The sequence below is a fragment of the Camellia sinensis genome, unplaced genomic scaffold (assembly GCF_055761805.1).
Source record: "Camellia sinensis isolate YWXY unplaced genomic scaffold, ASM5576180v1 Unanchor2, whole genome shotgun sequence".
Taxonomy (NCBI): domain Eukaryota; kingdom Viridiplantae; phylum Streptophyta; class Magnoliopsida; order Ericales; family Theaceae; genus Camellia; species Camellia sinensis.
The window spans coordinates 22,764,888-22,780,237 of record NW_028129079.1 but is presented as its reverse complement, the minus strand read 5'-3'; the positions used below and the strand labels follow the sequence as shown (position 1 = coordinate 22,780,237).

General features: G+C 33.0%; 1 protein-coding gene across 2 annotated transcripts; it reads left to right on the top strand.

The window, feature by feature from the left end:
- Positions 1-1,553: 1,553 nt before the first annotated feature.
- LOC114297638 (uncharacterized) lies at positions 1,554-6,445 on the top strand. 2 transcript variants are annotated; one of them, XM_028242094.2, is made up of 5 exons: positions 1,554-1,833; positions 3,616-4,310; positions 4,409-4,594; positions 5,740-5,824; positions 6,079-6,445. In XM_028242094.2, the coding sequence occupies exons 2-4, from the start codon at positions 3,639-3,641 to the stop codon at positions 5,755-5,757; spliced, it is 876 nt and encodes a 291-aa protein (XP_028097895.2). In that variant the 5' UTR covers positions 1,554-1,833; positions 3,616-3,638; the 3' UTR covers positions 5,758-5,824; positions 6,079-6,445. The 2 variants fall into 2 exon arrangements, with proteins under 2 accessions (XP_028097895.2, XP_028097894.2); XM_028242093.2 differs by having other exon boundaries at positions 5,734-5,824.
- The last annotated feature ends 8,905 nt before the right edge of the window (positions 6,446-15,350 follow it).

The window sequence follows — 15,350 nt, the reverse complement described above, 5'->3', positions numbered from 1 at the left end:
CACTAAAGTTAAGCACATTTTTCAGGATACATATGTGGTCCAGTGGGAGATTGTTAGATAATGTCTCAATGGGACCACATAATTAAATGTGGTGTTATCATTTATAAGAAGTCTACAATTTAAGTGATTCAATTTAGTTAATAGGCTTAAGGGTATATGTGTTATGGACCTAATGTGTAGATACTAGTTGTATAATTTCTATTTCTATGAGGGGCAGAAATAGAAATTAAAACATATTGGTTAAAGTTGGTTTTCATTCCTTTTGAACTTCCACAACCTTTCAGTTTTGAAAACCAATAAATAGAAATTAAAACCAATAATGGTTAAAGTTGGTTTTCATTCATTTTGAACTTCCACAACCTTTCAGTTTTGAAAACCAATTACAACCTTTAAAAGGTTATGGTCCCTATTCCTTCCCAGGTGAAAAAAATAAGAACACTGCCATTTTTCCTAAATCCTCTCAAGGAGAAACATAAGGCACCAAAGGGGAAAGGATTCGAAGGCAATAACATAATCCATAACAAAGAGTTCATTGATAATCACGCTTCCGTTTAACCGTTCATCAATGGATTCAGGTATGTCATTTTGTCTTGATTTCTTGATAATACACATGGTAAATGATCCAAAGTGTAAGATTTATGTTCTGAAATTTATGTTGACATTCCCAACCCACATTTGTTACGTTTTTGGCACTTGTATTTTTAAATATTTTATCCAAAAATATGACTTTTTATTTTGTTCCCAAAATGACACGCAATAAACATAGCAATAGAGAATTGCTTGATGCAAGTATAGGTGCCTATTCAACAATTTAATCACTTTTGAGAAGACATAACATTTTTTCCAAAATTGGATTTTTTATTTTTATTTTTTGACTTTACCAAACAAAAACTCAAAAATTTTCTAAAAATTGAGCTCAAAAAGTGGCACCAAACATGGTGATTGATTTTTCTATTTGTAAGGTTTAACTAATTTGAACTAATGTAAATATTGAAATAAATAAAAATAAATATACATTTTAGTAGATAAGAGGTGCTAATGTCAGTTTTTATTCATACAACTAACAAATTATTTATAAACATTTTATCCATATATATATGGAAAATGCTATAAATTTCAAATAATCTACTAAATATTTTACGAAATCTCTCACATGGGTGTGAGACCCACATAATACCAAATCTCTCACACGAGTACCCACATGAACCCACATGTGTGTGGGTCTCACACCCATGGGAGATTTAGTAAAACATTTGATAGATTATTTGAGATCTCTAGCATTACTCTCTCTATATAAATATTAAGAGAATTTATAATTCTTCACATTTTTCTTCAATTAAATTTAAATTTGATAAAAAAACATTTAAAAATAATTTTAAATTTGATAAAATAAATTTGTTTATCAAATTTAAATTTGATAAAAATTAGAAACAAAAAAAAAAATTCTTTATATTTTATGAAAAAAAATTGAGTTAAGAGATATTTAAAAAAAAAATTCAAAAAATTCAAATCAAAATTTGTATTTAAATTAACAAATATAAGTTGATAGATTTGGAATACCCTCACCATTTTTAGTTCCCCCAAATCCATCAACCAAAGGCATCTTAAGAAAAAATAAAAAATAAAAAAATAAAGAAATAGGCAGGCGATTTGGGCATCGGGTGGGGTGGGTAGTGCGGTAGAACGGTTATATCAGTTAGCTTAGCTTTGCTTTGCTCTCTGAGTCGTGCTCCTAGGGTTTTAATACGCGGACTTGAAGAAAACTGCCTTGTGATTGAAGTCTAATCCGCACTCAACTCGCCCGTTCGGCGGAACAGACTTTGAGTTTTAGAGGTATGTATGGATTCAAATTTTCATGCTTTTTACAGATTTTGATTATTTAGTCAATTCAATCCAACGCCTTCAATTTCTGATACGATTTAGGGGAAATTTTAGGATTTTCAATTTTGGGTTATGGGTTTTCAAATTCGTAGGAATACTGGTGCCTTTGTTGTTAGTACTGAAAAGAATGGCGACTCTATTGAACTACACTAGCGTAAACACAGAACATAGCCTGATGATTTTACCCAATTGCCTTATAACCCCATTGCCTCATATATGCATTAGAGAGAGGTACGCAGTGACCTACAGTTGAGTTATCAAATCAATCCCAACAAGATGAGCCCTCGGAAATAAAGGCTATTTCCCTATACATATTGTTATCCAGACTAATAAAATATATATTGTTACATACATTAAAAAATGAAGAAAGATTACTGGATTCCCCAAAATCCCACCAACCAGAGAAAATTATAAGTTAAATAGATTGAAGACCAATGGAATAAGCATAGTGCTATTTGTGCTCCCTGTAAGTTATATGTAGATGGGTCAAGTGTAAATCAATCTATAGACTTTTCTACTTCCTTTATAGTTCACAAATCTGGAAAATAAACCCAACCCAAGATCCCTAAAGAAAATGAACAAAAAAAAGTAAAGAGAAGTATCATAAGGATTTACTTGAGAAGTATTTAGATCTACAATGAAGATGAATACAATGAAGAGCCACATGATTAGAACATGCTGGCTCCTCTATTACCCTAAAAAAATGGAACACAACCCACCAACCATACCCACTCCTTCCCTAACTTCCATTAAAGTGTTCTTGTTTTGCTGATTTGGGTAATTGGGTCCCCATTTGTGTCCTTTTTTCAGTTGCTTGATTGGTACCATTCTTTGTTTGGTTTCCGAGAAAATGACTTGGATTTGAGAAAAATCAGAGGCACAAAACCAAGTTTCTTACAGTCATATTAATTGAAGATGAAGATCCCCCAGTACCCTTAATAATCGAGTTGGTACCAGTTAAGCACTGATTTAAGAACAAACAAAAAAAACCCAGAAAAACACTTGAAACTAGAATTTCTTTTAGTACTAGTAGTGGGGTTGGAACTTGAATTGTCTGGCAATGTAGAGGAGGGCTTATCCGCCATTAATGCAACTAATTTTGTCAGTTACAAAAAAAGAATCGATTAATATACTGTGAATACACATACATATATATACAACTCGTATTCTGGTCCGCCATTGGAGAGACTCTGAAGCTCAAAGTAAAAAGAGTGAGGGAGAGAATAGGGAGTGAGTGTGATAAGTGTGTTAATATATACAATTCATAGTGTGGTTAATATATACATGTACAAAGATTACAATTGTATAACCTTTGTATGTAAGATCACAGAAATTAAACACAACCATCGAATAAAGCATTGGAAACTACTTTGATAAAACAAATCCCAAGGTTATATAGTTGTCATGGCTAAATAATCAATACAAAATAAGGAACAAGATTTGCCCATGGTTGAACCGGAATCAACCATTATTGATGAGAACTTCATGAATCTGCCTTGAAAGTTTATCTTCTCTACCTTTTTAGCCGTTCTCTATGGTTGAAGCGCCCTTTTTTTCCTCTTTCTTTTGAGTTTGGAAACCATATATATAGTCTCCAGCACATTCAGGTCACTTAAAAGCATGAAGCATGCTTTTGGAGGTAGATCTGCACGTGCGGTGCCCAGCCTCTGCTCGAGCGGATTTGCAATATTTGTTCAAGTGGGTCTTCATAAACTCCCATTTCTTGAATTGCAGTGCCGTAATTAGCAGCGAGAGATATGGATGATGCAGTTGATCATTATGTTATCCTGGGGCTACCATCGGGTGAAGAAGGGGCTAAGCTTTCGGAGAAAGACATTACAAAAGCATATAGAAAAATGGCATTGGAATTACACCCTGACAAGAGGCCTGATGATCAGAATGCACATGCTAACATCCAGAAGCTCAATGCATCATATGCGATTCTCAAGGATGAGAAAGCTAGGAAGTTGTTTGATGATCTCCTCCGAGTCAAACATAAGAAGGTTCGCCACCAATCACAACAGGATCCCAAGCGTAGGAAGATGATGTCTGATCTTGAAAAAAGAGAACGGGATGCTTTTGCTCCCGATTTGGAAGCAAAAGCTCGACAAGAAGAAGAGAGAATTGTTAGGAAATTTAATGAAGAGGTTGCTAGAATTCGGGCAACCTTTGCCAATAAAGTTGCATCAGCGACCCCAACCCCAAGGAAGGAGACGGCTGTAAGAGGAATGGAGGGTACAAATGGTGGTGGGAGTGGGTTGGACAAGGAGAAGGTTCTTAAGGTATCGTGGGAGAAGATTGGTGAGGATTATAGTGCTCAAAAACTCAGGGAGTTGTTTGAGAAGTTTGGTGAAGTCGAAGATATTGTAATCAAGAATTCCAAGAAGAAAGGTTCTGCACTTATTATGATGGCATCTAAAGATGCAGCAGTAAGTTTGTTATAAGCTTGTTACATCTTTTGACTGCTGCTTGCAGTGGTACTCCGGATGTTGTTTTACTGTTTACACAAAATTGTTTTATTTTGCAGGTTGCTGCTATTGGAAGTGTGTTTGGGGATCTCTCAAATCCTTTGCTCGTCGTGCCTCTTGAACTAGCCAAAACTACTTTTCCAAGCACCCAAAGAAGTGTTGAACCTGATGATCCAAAGACAAGTAATCTTGTTGGCATTGGACACCAGGTGTTTGAAGATTCAGTGTTGAGTAAACTCCGAAAGGTTTGGATATGTTTAAAGAAGTATTTTCAATTCTTTTTCCACCTTAATGAATTTTGTTTTTTCCTTTAGTCGATTGCTTCGTGAATAGTTGGAACATGAGCTAAAAGTTTATTTCAGTTAAATATTTATTTGTTTTTTCTCCTTCTTCGAAAAATTGGGACATGAAATTATATTTTTGTACTGAATGATAATACACTAGAAAGTACATAATTACCTTAATCTTAACTGTGGATATGACACTTGAACAGAATCAACGAAAGAAATGGATCGTATATGCCAACCTCAAGTAATTGGGATCTTGTTGAGTTGAGTCAAGTTAAGCATTTTGGGTGATACATTATTCACATCTTGGGTTTCAGCCATTAATCTTAGTTGTTAGTATCTTACGATTAAGATGCACCATTACTTCTAAGAAGGTGGTGTGTGCGTGTTGGACATTGGCACTCATCCGACAATGAACACTTCCTGATATGTGTCAGATACTCATCCAATATGTCCTTTTATTTAGGGCACTTAGGGTAACATGTGTCACATAAAACTAATTATAAGTTTGAACTAAATAACTTAAGATACAATGATAAAAGAAAAACAATGTAGATCTATTGGAATTAGTGTTATGTCGTGCATTTTTTTAAAATTGTTGTGATGGCGTGTCTGTGTCCATCATTAATGTATCTTATGATACATATACAATAAACAATATGTGATACAACTGATATGCTCACACTTTGATTTTTTTAAAACTGAAGCAAAACGAACTTGCTAAATAGAATATCATTATAGTACAGCAGTACATTGAATTTAAAAGTAAACATTTACTTTTCTTTTTTTGGCCTTCAAAGTTGGGAATATTTCTTTTGGTATGTGTGCTGCAATCCATTGTACTTAAATTCTGATGCAAAATTTGTATTTTGTATTGAAGTGAACCATATTTTATATATACAGGCTACATATATGAATTTTAGCCTGAACTTTTGTCACGATATATGGCAACACATTATTGTGTTTCAAATATGCATTGTGCATCTTTATTGTTCTAGTCCAAGTTTGCATTCTATTCTAGATAATGGGCCAAGTTGGTTGGTTTCATTTTCGTTTATTTTCTCTTATTCTAATTATTATTCTTTCTTCTGAGCAAGCTGCAGAGGAGCCAAAAGGAATGAGAGAAACTTTTAACATACCATTTAAAATGCAGCACGTGACTTCGAATCTTCCTGGTTTGGAGAAGAGGTAATAATGAAAAGTATTCTATTCATGTCCATACTTCAATTTCATTATAGTTTCTCTTAAACTTGCCTTCAACCATATTTGAGATTGTGAGGCAAGCACACTTTGGGTTGCACCTGAACTGGGCACTATATTCCCTTGTGATGGGTAATAAAATCTTGGATCATTTTAATTTTTTCAGCCCTTTTATTTTCAAAGCTGTGTGGAATTATATACAGTATCTTGATAGTCTAACATAATTTATTCTTGAAATGCAGACTATTGTGTCTATTGTCTTTCTGGAGCCCATATTTTCAGCAGGACCCGTTGTAGCTTCGATTGTGGGAGAGCATGCCTTTGTAACTTGCCTTCTGATTTGGTGTATTTCTACCTGTAAAACCAATAATTAGTGTTAGATGTGAACTTTGTCATGCTTAGCAACCCTTCAAACTAATGAGGGGAAAAGGATTATCATAAACTTCAAACTTCTATTTGAATTTTTCCAGCACACTAGATTTTTTAGGTAAAACTCAGAGTTTGCTTCTTGAAATATAAGCGCTGAAGTAGAAGAAATATTTGAATCGTGTATGTAGCCATGTATAATGTGGTAATGTTTCAATTGAGATGATTTTTTACTTGGCAAAATCCAAGTTCTTGTTCCCTTCTATAACGCTCGTTTGATGATTTTCTCATATTCTGTGTTGAAGGCATGCTAATAATGAAATATTGGAATTTGTTGATTGATTAGGGTTTCATTTTAAAAAAAGGAATATAAAGTGCTTATGTGGGTAGTATCTCTGTTCATTATTTAAAGGGTAGACGAGAAGCTATTGAGTTGCAAATGTAGGACTTCTTATTTGATGGTATTTTGGAAGGGAATGGCTATATTTGTATCGAATCCACATGCATTGCAAATGGTCTTTGTCACCTAAAAGATGTGATAGCTCATTTTTCTTCTCCATTTTTAGCTTTGTCATGGTTTGCTATCATATTGGGGAGATTGGATTCATAAAGTAATTTGATTGGCACTTTTAGCTACAGATAGATGACATCTGGGCAAGGAGAGAGAAATTATCAATTGGGTATGGTCAAGGAGCGAAGGAAATTATCAATTGGGTAAGCAAAATAGTAAATTGACATTCCTTTTTAAACTGCATCAATTGCATTTGGCATTTATGTACTTGAAAGGGTAAAGTGTATTTTAAAATATTGGGTAATAATAGGGATATCAAGTTTTTTACTAAATAAATAACCAAATATTTGGGGTTTGTAATTTTATGGACTCTACATCCATGTGAGATATTTAGTTACTAGTGTATGCCCGTGCCTAAAGGCACGGTGTAAATAATATTGAGATCGAAATATATTTATAATATATATACGTATCATGTTAAAACATGTGAAGGCTGTAACATTTTTTCTTCTTAAAGAACTTTTAATAATTTTGCTTGTACCATACCCTTTACAGAATTCAATTAAAAATAACAACTCTCCCTAGTCTTAATGCAAATTAAGAAATAAACATATAAAATTTATAATGTTCACTAAAATTAAAATGGTAAACTAATGTTCTGCAATTATAATAAAATAAAATTAACCAAACAATGCACACCAGCTAATATTCTACAATTCTACAAAATTAAAATTAGATGCCAAACAATGCATGCTAGTGCTCTGCGATTCTAAAATAATTTAATTAAAACAAAACAACAAACAATGCACACCAACCAATCATCTGTAATTTAAAACCAAACAACAAACAACAAAATGCACACCGGTGCTTTCCAAATATGAACGTAAGTTCAAATAGTCATGTGGGGGTGTATTCATTCTGAAGGCCAACCTCCACTAAAGCCTTGTAAATGGTCTCATACATCATTTGCATTGTTTTGTTCTGTACAATAAATGAGAGATTATTTCAAAATCAAAAATTGATCCTTCTGAAGTATATACACTGATGGGCAGATTAATAGAATTTTTTGATTTCCCATATTAATCTAATGAAAAAAAAGGCAACAAAGTTATCCATCTCTGAAGCTGCCTTTAAAATGCAGAAGCACAATGCTATGCATTGAAGTCATAATTGGTTCCTACTTGCCAAAATAAAATCCTTTGTGTAGCAGCACCTGTTGGATTGCCTTCTGGCCACATCAGAATAACAATATAAGCAGCAAACCTCTCACGTGCTCTGATTTTCTCAGCAATTTTAAGTGCAATTTCCATGGGAATCAAATTGTTCGCACCTACAGTAAGAAAATATGCTCACAATAAGTATTCAGTAAAGGAATTTCAGGCATAAAAGCTTAGGAAAGCATTTATTTATTGTCATATCAAAGGTCACTTCACTCTCAACTAAAACACGATCTAGCAAATCAAAAGAACTACCTAATCTTATTAAACCGTCTACCATAAGTAAAGACACAGAAAAAATCCTCAACCAGTCTCCTTGTTTGCTACAACCAAGCAAGTTTCACTACCATCACATTGAAAGCTTATGCTGTTAGAGAAAGGAGTAACTGCATCAAGATGTATGGGTAACTTCATTATATGTATCCTTAACACTCCCACTCACATGTGACCATACTCTCATTCATTAACAGATAGAACACCAGTTATCCCAAAAGCTTAAATTGTCAATAGATGAGCCCAATAATGTACGTTAACACTCAATAAATAGTGTTGAAAAAAAAGAAGCATAGTAACATATCCTCCTCCCATGGCATCCCAATCAGCCTTTTTTCTTTCATTCTTAGCTAAAACAGTAAAGCCCCAATGCAAGGGCAATTGAACCCACAATTTTTAAAAAAATATGAAGTTATCACCCCAATTAATTATTGAATAGGTCCTTAGAAAATCAATATTCTGTAAGTCACTATTGAACCTCACCTCTGAAATTCATTAGACATTCCACCATAATCTACTCCATATCCACCTTGATAAATGAGAGCTTGCTCTGCAAAAATTGGCTCATAGTTTAGCATCCAAAATAATATGCTATAGTCTAGTACTTGCAGGGAAGCAATTAATGAAGCTATGTTGCCATATTAGCGTTCAGTACATCACAATGTGTTCTAAACAGAAACATGTATTGAAACTATATAAAGCTGGCCTTTTTAAATTAAGCAGTGAATCTAATTAATTCAAATCGAATAGTCCATGTAAATAAAACCCAGTAGCCTAATCAACTATACACTGCCCATAATCACTTCAAGCAATTGTCTATATGCCTAAACACTTCATTCGTGACTCCATTGTTTTACTAATCCTTGGTGAATGTAGCTCAAGAAAACAAATAATTTAAAACACCTCTAATAGGTCAGATTTGTAGATTGCTGCCAATTTGTTTTCTTTAGTTTTTTCTTGATTTTGATTAAAATTTAGCAGAGTGATGCTACATTATTGAGAGATTTAACTCACATGTGAGTTGCAAAATTCCTTTCTAATCCCCCTGTTTTTTCATTTCTTTTCTTTTCTTTTGCTAGGCTAAGAAAATGCAAATTCAGGGAGGCCAAAGCTAACAGTAAATATCATATCTCTGGCAATGTTAAACATAGGGATGAGATCAAAATCCAATTTGAACCATAAAACTTCCTCAACCAGTGATTTAGTAGAAACACCAAATTCAACACTTGAATCGAACATGTTTCACTGTTTAGTGAATCCTACCAAACACAACTTTCCTTTCCTAAAATGCAGCAACAAAATTCACAAATTCTGAACCACAAAACACCACCCAAAATATTTAAAAGCAAAAAATATCAAAACTTTCTTCTGGGTATTGTAGTAACCAATTGTTAAAACAAAACCCTCTGCTGGGTTGCTGAGATTTCAATGTAACATTAATCTGTACTGTTTCTGTGATTGTTCATATCTATATATATGCCAAAAGTGACTTCAACTATCTAGTTTTGAGATAATCATTAACCATGCTCAAGTCCACCAGGTATTCTTAAATTGCATCAATTTTTTCACACCATAATATCTAATATTGCATAACATAAACAAAAATGCCAGATAAAACTTTTTTAAGTTTTGGTTGGGTAGTCTTCGGTCTATAGAAGATTCTATCATTTGTCCTTTTAGAAAAAGAAATATAAACATCATGATTTTTGCATGTGAGGGAATAGTTCCTTACCTATGTCTTTATGGGAGCTCCAATTGTATGAAGACCCTATGATATATTGATTTACAATATAGATGAAATGCTGAGCAGCGCCAATAGCCTTTACATATGCATGGCTACTAATAGAATTTTTATTTTATTTTTTTAAAAATTATAGAAAAAAAAGAAGCAAAAAATCATATGCATAAGGTAACCATTCCCTTTGGAATTATACCACCGGGATTTTTATTAACCCAAGAAAGACAAATTTAGTGATGTACTAAATTTGTTGTTAAAGTGGCAGATAACATCAAATTTTATTGCTAAAAATATAATTGAAACTACAAATATCTTCTGTTTATTCTCTACTACAAAAGTTTCTCTTTCTTTCTCCGATTCAAATCTTAGGAAAGTAAATGCAACATATCAGCCTATACCCATTTTTTATATAATAGGGATATGAAAACAGAACAGATAATTTCATGAAGCAAAATACCCATGAATGGCACCTTAAATTTCACAAAAACATCAAAACAAACAAAACCCAGTAGAAATTATAACCCGATAGATATATATGAAATAAGAGGAGGTGAAATATGGGGTTTCATGAAACTAAGAAGAAAACAATTTATACACTGGACTATACATGAACCTGCTAAATGACACATAATATACTGTCAATAAATTCAATATAACTGCATCCATTAACAGCTAATGAAAGTTAAGTAAACATAAAGGATAACCTGATAATCAATAAAGAAAGAAAGAAAACAAATAAATAAAGAAAAGAATAGGTTCAGCTCTTGTACAAAATAAGGGATGATTTTCACCCAACGAAACTAAAATATATTGAGTTGAGTCACAGGGGTAAAGGGAAGAAAAAAAAAATTGACTTTAACCCATCCAATCAAAATTTTAATTTATTATAATCATATTTGTTTGTCACCAGCCAGTGCCTAAAGGCACGGTGTAAATAATAATCTAGCGTATACCCATACCTAAAGGCACGGTGTAAATAATATTAAGATTAAAATGCAGTTATAAAAATATATTTAACAGACTGTATTCTACAATTCCAAACAAATCAAATATAAAAAAAATTAAATATCAAATAATGCACACCAGCCAGTGCTCTGCAATTTAAAAGAAATTAAAACTAAAATGCACACCAGTTAGTGCTATTGCTGCCAATCAAATTGGTATCTTATATATATACATATATGCATATATCTAATTGAAACAGGCCTAACTAAAGTTTTCATAATTGGTATCTTATATATATACATATATACCTGTGGGATTGCAAGGCTTGCAATGGTGAGACCAGAGATGACATCAGACCTTAGAAGATTTAGACTATAATTGGGTCCCCACTGAAAAACAGGGAAGAAAAATTGAAGACCCAAAAGCAATTTTTGACAGCATGCTTGGTTCTTGAACCTGTGAAGAGGATCATCTTGGAAGAAAATCTCAAACAGTCTGTCTCTGAGTTTCTCAAGGGAGGTTTTGTGGGGTGGCAAGCATACTGTGCAATTCCCAAAGATGATATGAATAAAATTTATTGATACAAAGAAATTTTGTTTGATAAAATTTGATATGTGCAGATTTTATTTTATAACATATCAAATGTTGATCAGAAATGATGATAAACAGAAATGAACCCAAGTCAAGGATTTCAAAGCAAACTCAATATGTTCGCAATTAGAATCTCACCTAAAAACTTTCTGCTTTCTTCGCAAGCCTTTCAAGCCAAAATCTGAAATTTCAAGCAGAAACTGGAATCATTAGATTTTATTTTTTAACATATCAAATGTTGATCAATAGATTTATACTATATAGCACAAAGAATCCCAATTGTTGTGAATTCTCTATGGTTATTTGCATTGAGATTGTTTGTTCATCCTATTGTTGCTTTAATTATTGAAAATTTAGTTAATTGTTTGTGGTTTTGACGATTTCTGATTGTGATGCGAAGTTCGGTGATTCTCTGTAAATTCATGTAAACTATGTTTGTAAATTCATGTACACTATGTTTGTAAAAATATTTTGAATATCGTTTAATTAAAACCGGCTACTATGAAGAATGAATAATGCCTCTGCTCTCATGAGTCATACCCCCAGTTTAAGGTGAGTACACTATGAAATCTATTGAAAATTTTATTACGCATGTATAGACTGACTATGCATTTTTGTGGAGGAGTATTTGAAAAAAAAAATGTGACAATTGTTGCTTTTGTTTTCATTTTTATATTTATTTTTTCTAAACTCGAACAATGATCATTAGGTGAATCATTTAGTGATTTTAAAATTTGAGTAATGAGAAAGACTCAAAAACTGTGATCTAAGACTCAAATATTGATTAAAAAAATGAACAATTCAAATCTTAATATTATTTTAGTCCGTTATTATGATAATTTGAATTGTTCATTTTTTCAAATCCTATGTACAAATTAGTTATGAGAAAAATTAGATTGATAAGATAATTATAACTACATTATTTCATCATATATATTTATCTTAAAAAAATAGACGATAAGTATAATTTTAAAAATAATCCACAATTTTTTTTATATATAAAATCACATAATTATAATTACTAAATTAATATAATTTTGTTTATGAATAATTTACAAATAACAAATAAACAAATTAAATAATTTTATGGTATATCTATACCCCTACAAAGCCTCCAACTCACACAGTGGATTGGGAAGAATTCTCCCCTTACTATAAATAAGACAATAAAAGACTAATAAGGAGATTCAAACCGAAAAGCAAGTCCATTAAAATTATACTCACACCATACTAATAGATGCCGTTATTGTGTATCCAATTGTAACACCTATGAGATTACCATACTGAGCTATTCCACATAGCTTCACCTGGATGCCTCCTGAGAAAAACAGAAATGACCCAAATCCATGAATATTTGAAATTTCTACCTTTACCCATATCATAGTTTCAACAACAATAAAACTAATCATAAAATTAATCACAAAAGATACACGGGAAAAAAATATAACTACAGATATTAAACATTGGAGCTTGTCATTGAATAATTATAAACTACTACACTTAAATTTTGCCCCTCATAATTCTAAATTGTAACTGTATTTTAGTGGTCAATTCTGTATATAAATAAAACAGTACTTTTCTTTGCATAGAAACCAATTTAAAAATCAGAGGCAATCGCTATATGATTAGTTTCTGTGTTTCTAAAAATCGGACATAATTTTCATATGATCAGTATATGTGTTTCTAGACTTTTTCATTAATAAAATTATGGAATTGAAATTTGAGAGGTGGGGCTACCCCTCTATTACAGCCCATTCCATTCTATTTGCTTTTGTGTTGGAAAAATGTGAGGTGCCTTCAGATGGTGTTCCCCTGTGGGTACATGACAGACCTGTCATTGGCTAACTGATTGTCTAACTGATCCAAACACCCATGTCTTCATCCCAGATGCTTCCTTTGTGTGGTATTGCCAACGAATTTGATTTACTATCAATCTGGATTATGTAGTTTTGAAAGTAGTTTGGGACAACACTAAAAACATACCTATAAAACCCATGAAGAAAAACACCTTTACAGAGTGTTCTTTCTTTGGCCATCACATTATTCACCAAACTTTAAATTTTCCCTCAGTCACCAAGTTATATTAAATCATAATTGAAAATGGCAAAAATGAACAGCAAGAGAACCAAATGTTGATCAGCAGATTTTTTGCCCCTCAATCAATGATATTTTTTCAATCAATGGCATTTTAATGGTCCTGATTTATTATGATATTTTTAGGCAAAATGGCAAGAGAAGACAACGAAGGGGAACAGAGAGAGAAGGGGAATAGAGACATAAATCTTACATTGCACAGATGATATGAATAAACTGTGAACCAGAAATGATGATAAATAGAAATGAACCCAAGTCAAGGATTTCAAAGCAAACTCAACATGGCATTTTGTAACATTTCTGTTATGGCAGTTTGTGTGTTGTTGTTGTGTTGATGCATAATCTATAATGACTATAATGGCCATAAGTTAAGGCAGTTTGTGTGTTCCTGTTAAACTACAAAATGCCATTACAGACAGGGGCCATAAGTTGATGCAGAATCTTCATAAACAGGGGCCACATAACAGGAACACAAAAAATGTGAGCCATTATAGATCTGCAGCGTACCCCTAGTAGCCCAATACTCCAACACCTGCAAATAATTGATTGAAATCAATCCAAGATAATGTGAGCTTTGTGATAAACCAAAGGGTTTCCAAGCTAAGGCTTTACCCAAAACTTGGCATGCAAAACCAATAACTACAGCGTAAGCTACGACGATATGTTTCATGTAACCGGGTAGCAAGTGAATAGGTTTTATGAAATTTGTAAAATTTCCACTATAATCTCATGTAACCAACCAAGATCACCTTCTGAAGGATAGTATGAAGAAAGTGAAATCTGGACATTCAAATTTCATACAATTTTGTATTATATGGACATTCAAACATTTTGTATGTTTCATCTCTAACATTTTGTATTATATGGACATTCAAATTTCGTAGAACAAATTAAAATCCAAAATTAGAAAGTAAACCTTCTAGAACTTGATGACGAATCCCCATTCTGTCTCGACAACGACCACGAACATTGCAATCACAACCGCATAGCACCGAAATATGCCATCAAATATCTACAAATATCCACAAAATAATAAATTTACATACAAATCCAAAGAAATATATCTAGAGAGAGAGAGAGAGAGGGGATTACATACATCAGATCCATCTTTAAAGGAACGAATGGCAGAGAGAATGTTGACAGAGATGCAGAGAATGACAGCCGCAGAGGTTACGATGCTGAAGCATCGACAAACGACCAAGAAAGGATCGGGTCTGGATCTAACTCTGATAGTGGCGGAAGCGGAGACGGAGGCGGAGATGGAGGCGGTTGAAGCGCCGGAGTGTTGTTTCTCGCCCTGTGCGTTGTTTCTCGCCATTTTCTGGGATTTTCTCAGCCCCGAGAAAATTTCTGTGTAGCTCTCCCAAACACACACGGTAAAAGAAACCCTAAGCTTGAATCGAAGCCATAATATTTTAAATTTCTGTGTAGCTCTCCCAAACACACACACTCACACACAACATCACATAATATGAAAGAGATAGGAGGAAGAGAGAGGCGTATGTGGGTAGGTGGAGAGAAGTCACGGGCGGGAGATCTAACATTGGAATTAATCTGAGCCATATATTTTAAATTTGGAATTAATTTCAGCCATTGGATCAAAATGTATCTCTCATATATTTTATACATTTTTAAAAAACTCCCTTCCCTTATTATATAGATTTGTTTGATAGAAAATTTGAGGCTTATAATATTTTCTGAAAATATTAAGGAGTAAAGTGCAAATATGCCCTAGTCAAAAGTACGAGTTCTATTTAACAATGCCAAAATCCCTCAGTT

What these genes read in the sequence shown, in the direction of transcription:
- LOC114297638 (XM_028242093.2), top strand. Translation starts at nt 3,639, where the DNA reads ATGGATGATGCAGTTGATCATTATGTTATCCTGGGGCTACCATCGGGT. An exon ending in TGGCATCTAAAGATGCAGCA is followed by an intron (nt 4,311 to 4,408) that starts GTAAGTTTGTTA and finishes TTTATTTTGCAG; the next exon opens with GTTGCTGCTATTGGAAGTGT. An exon ending in TGTTGAGTAAACTCCGAAAG is followed by an intron (nt 4,595 to 5,733) that starts GTTTGGATATGT and finishes CTTCTGAGCAAG; the next exon opens with CTGCAGAGGAGCCAAAAGGA.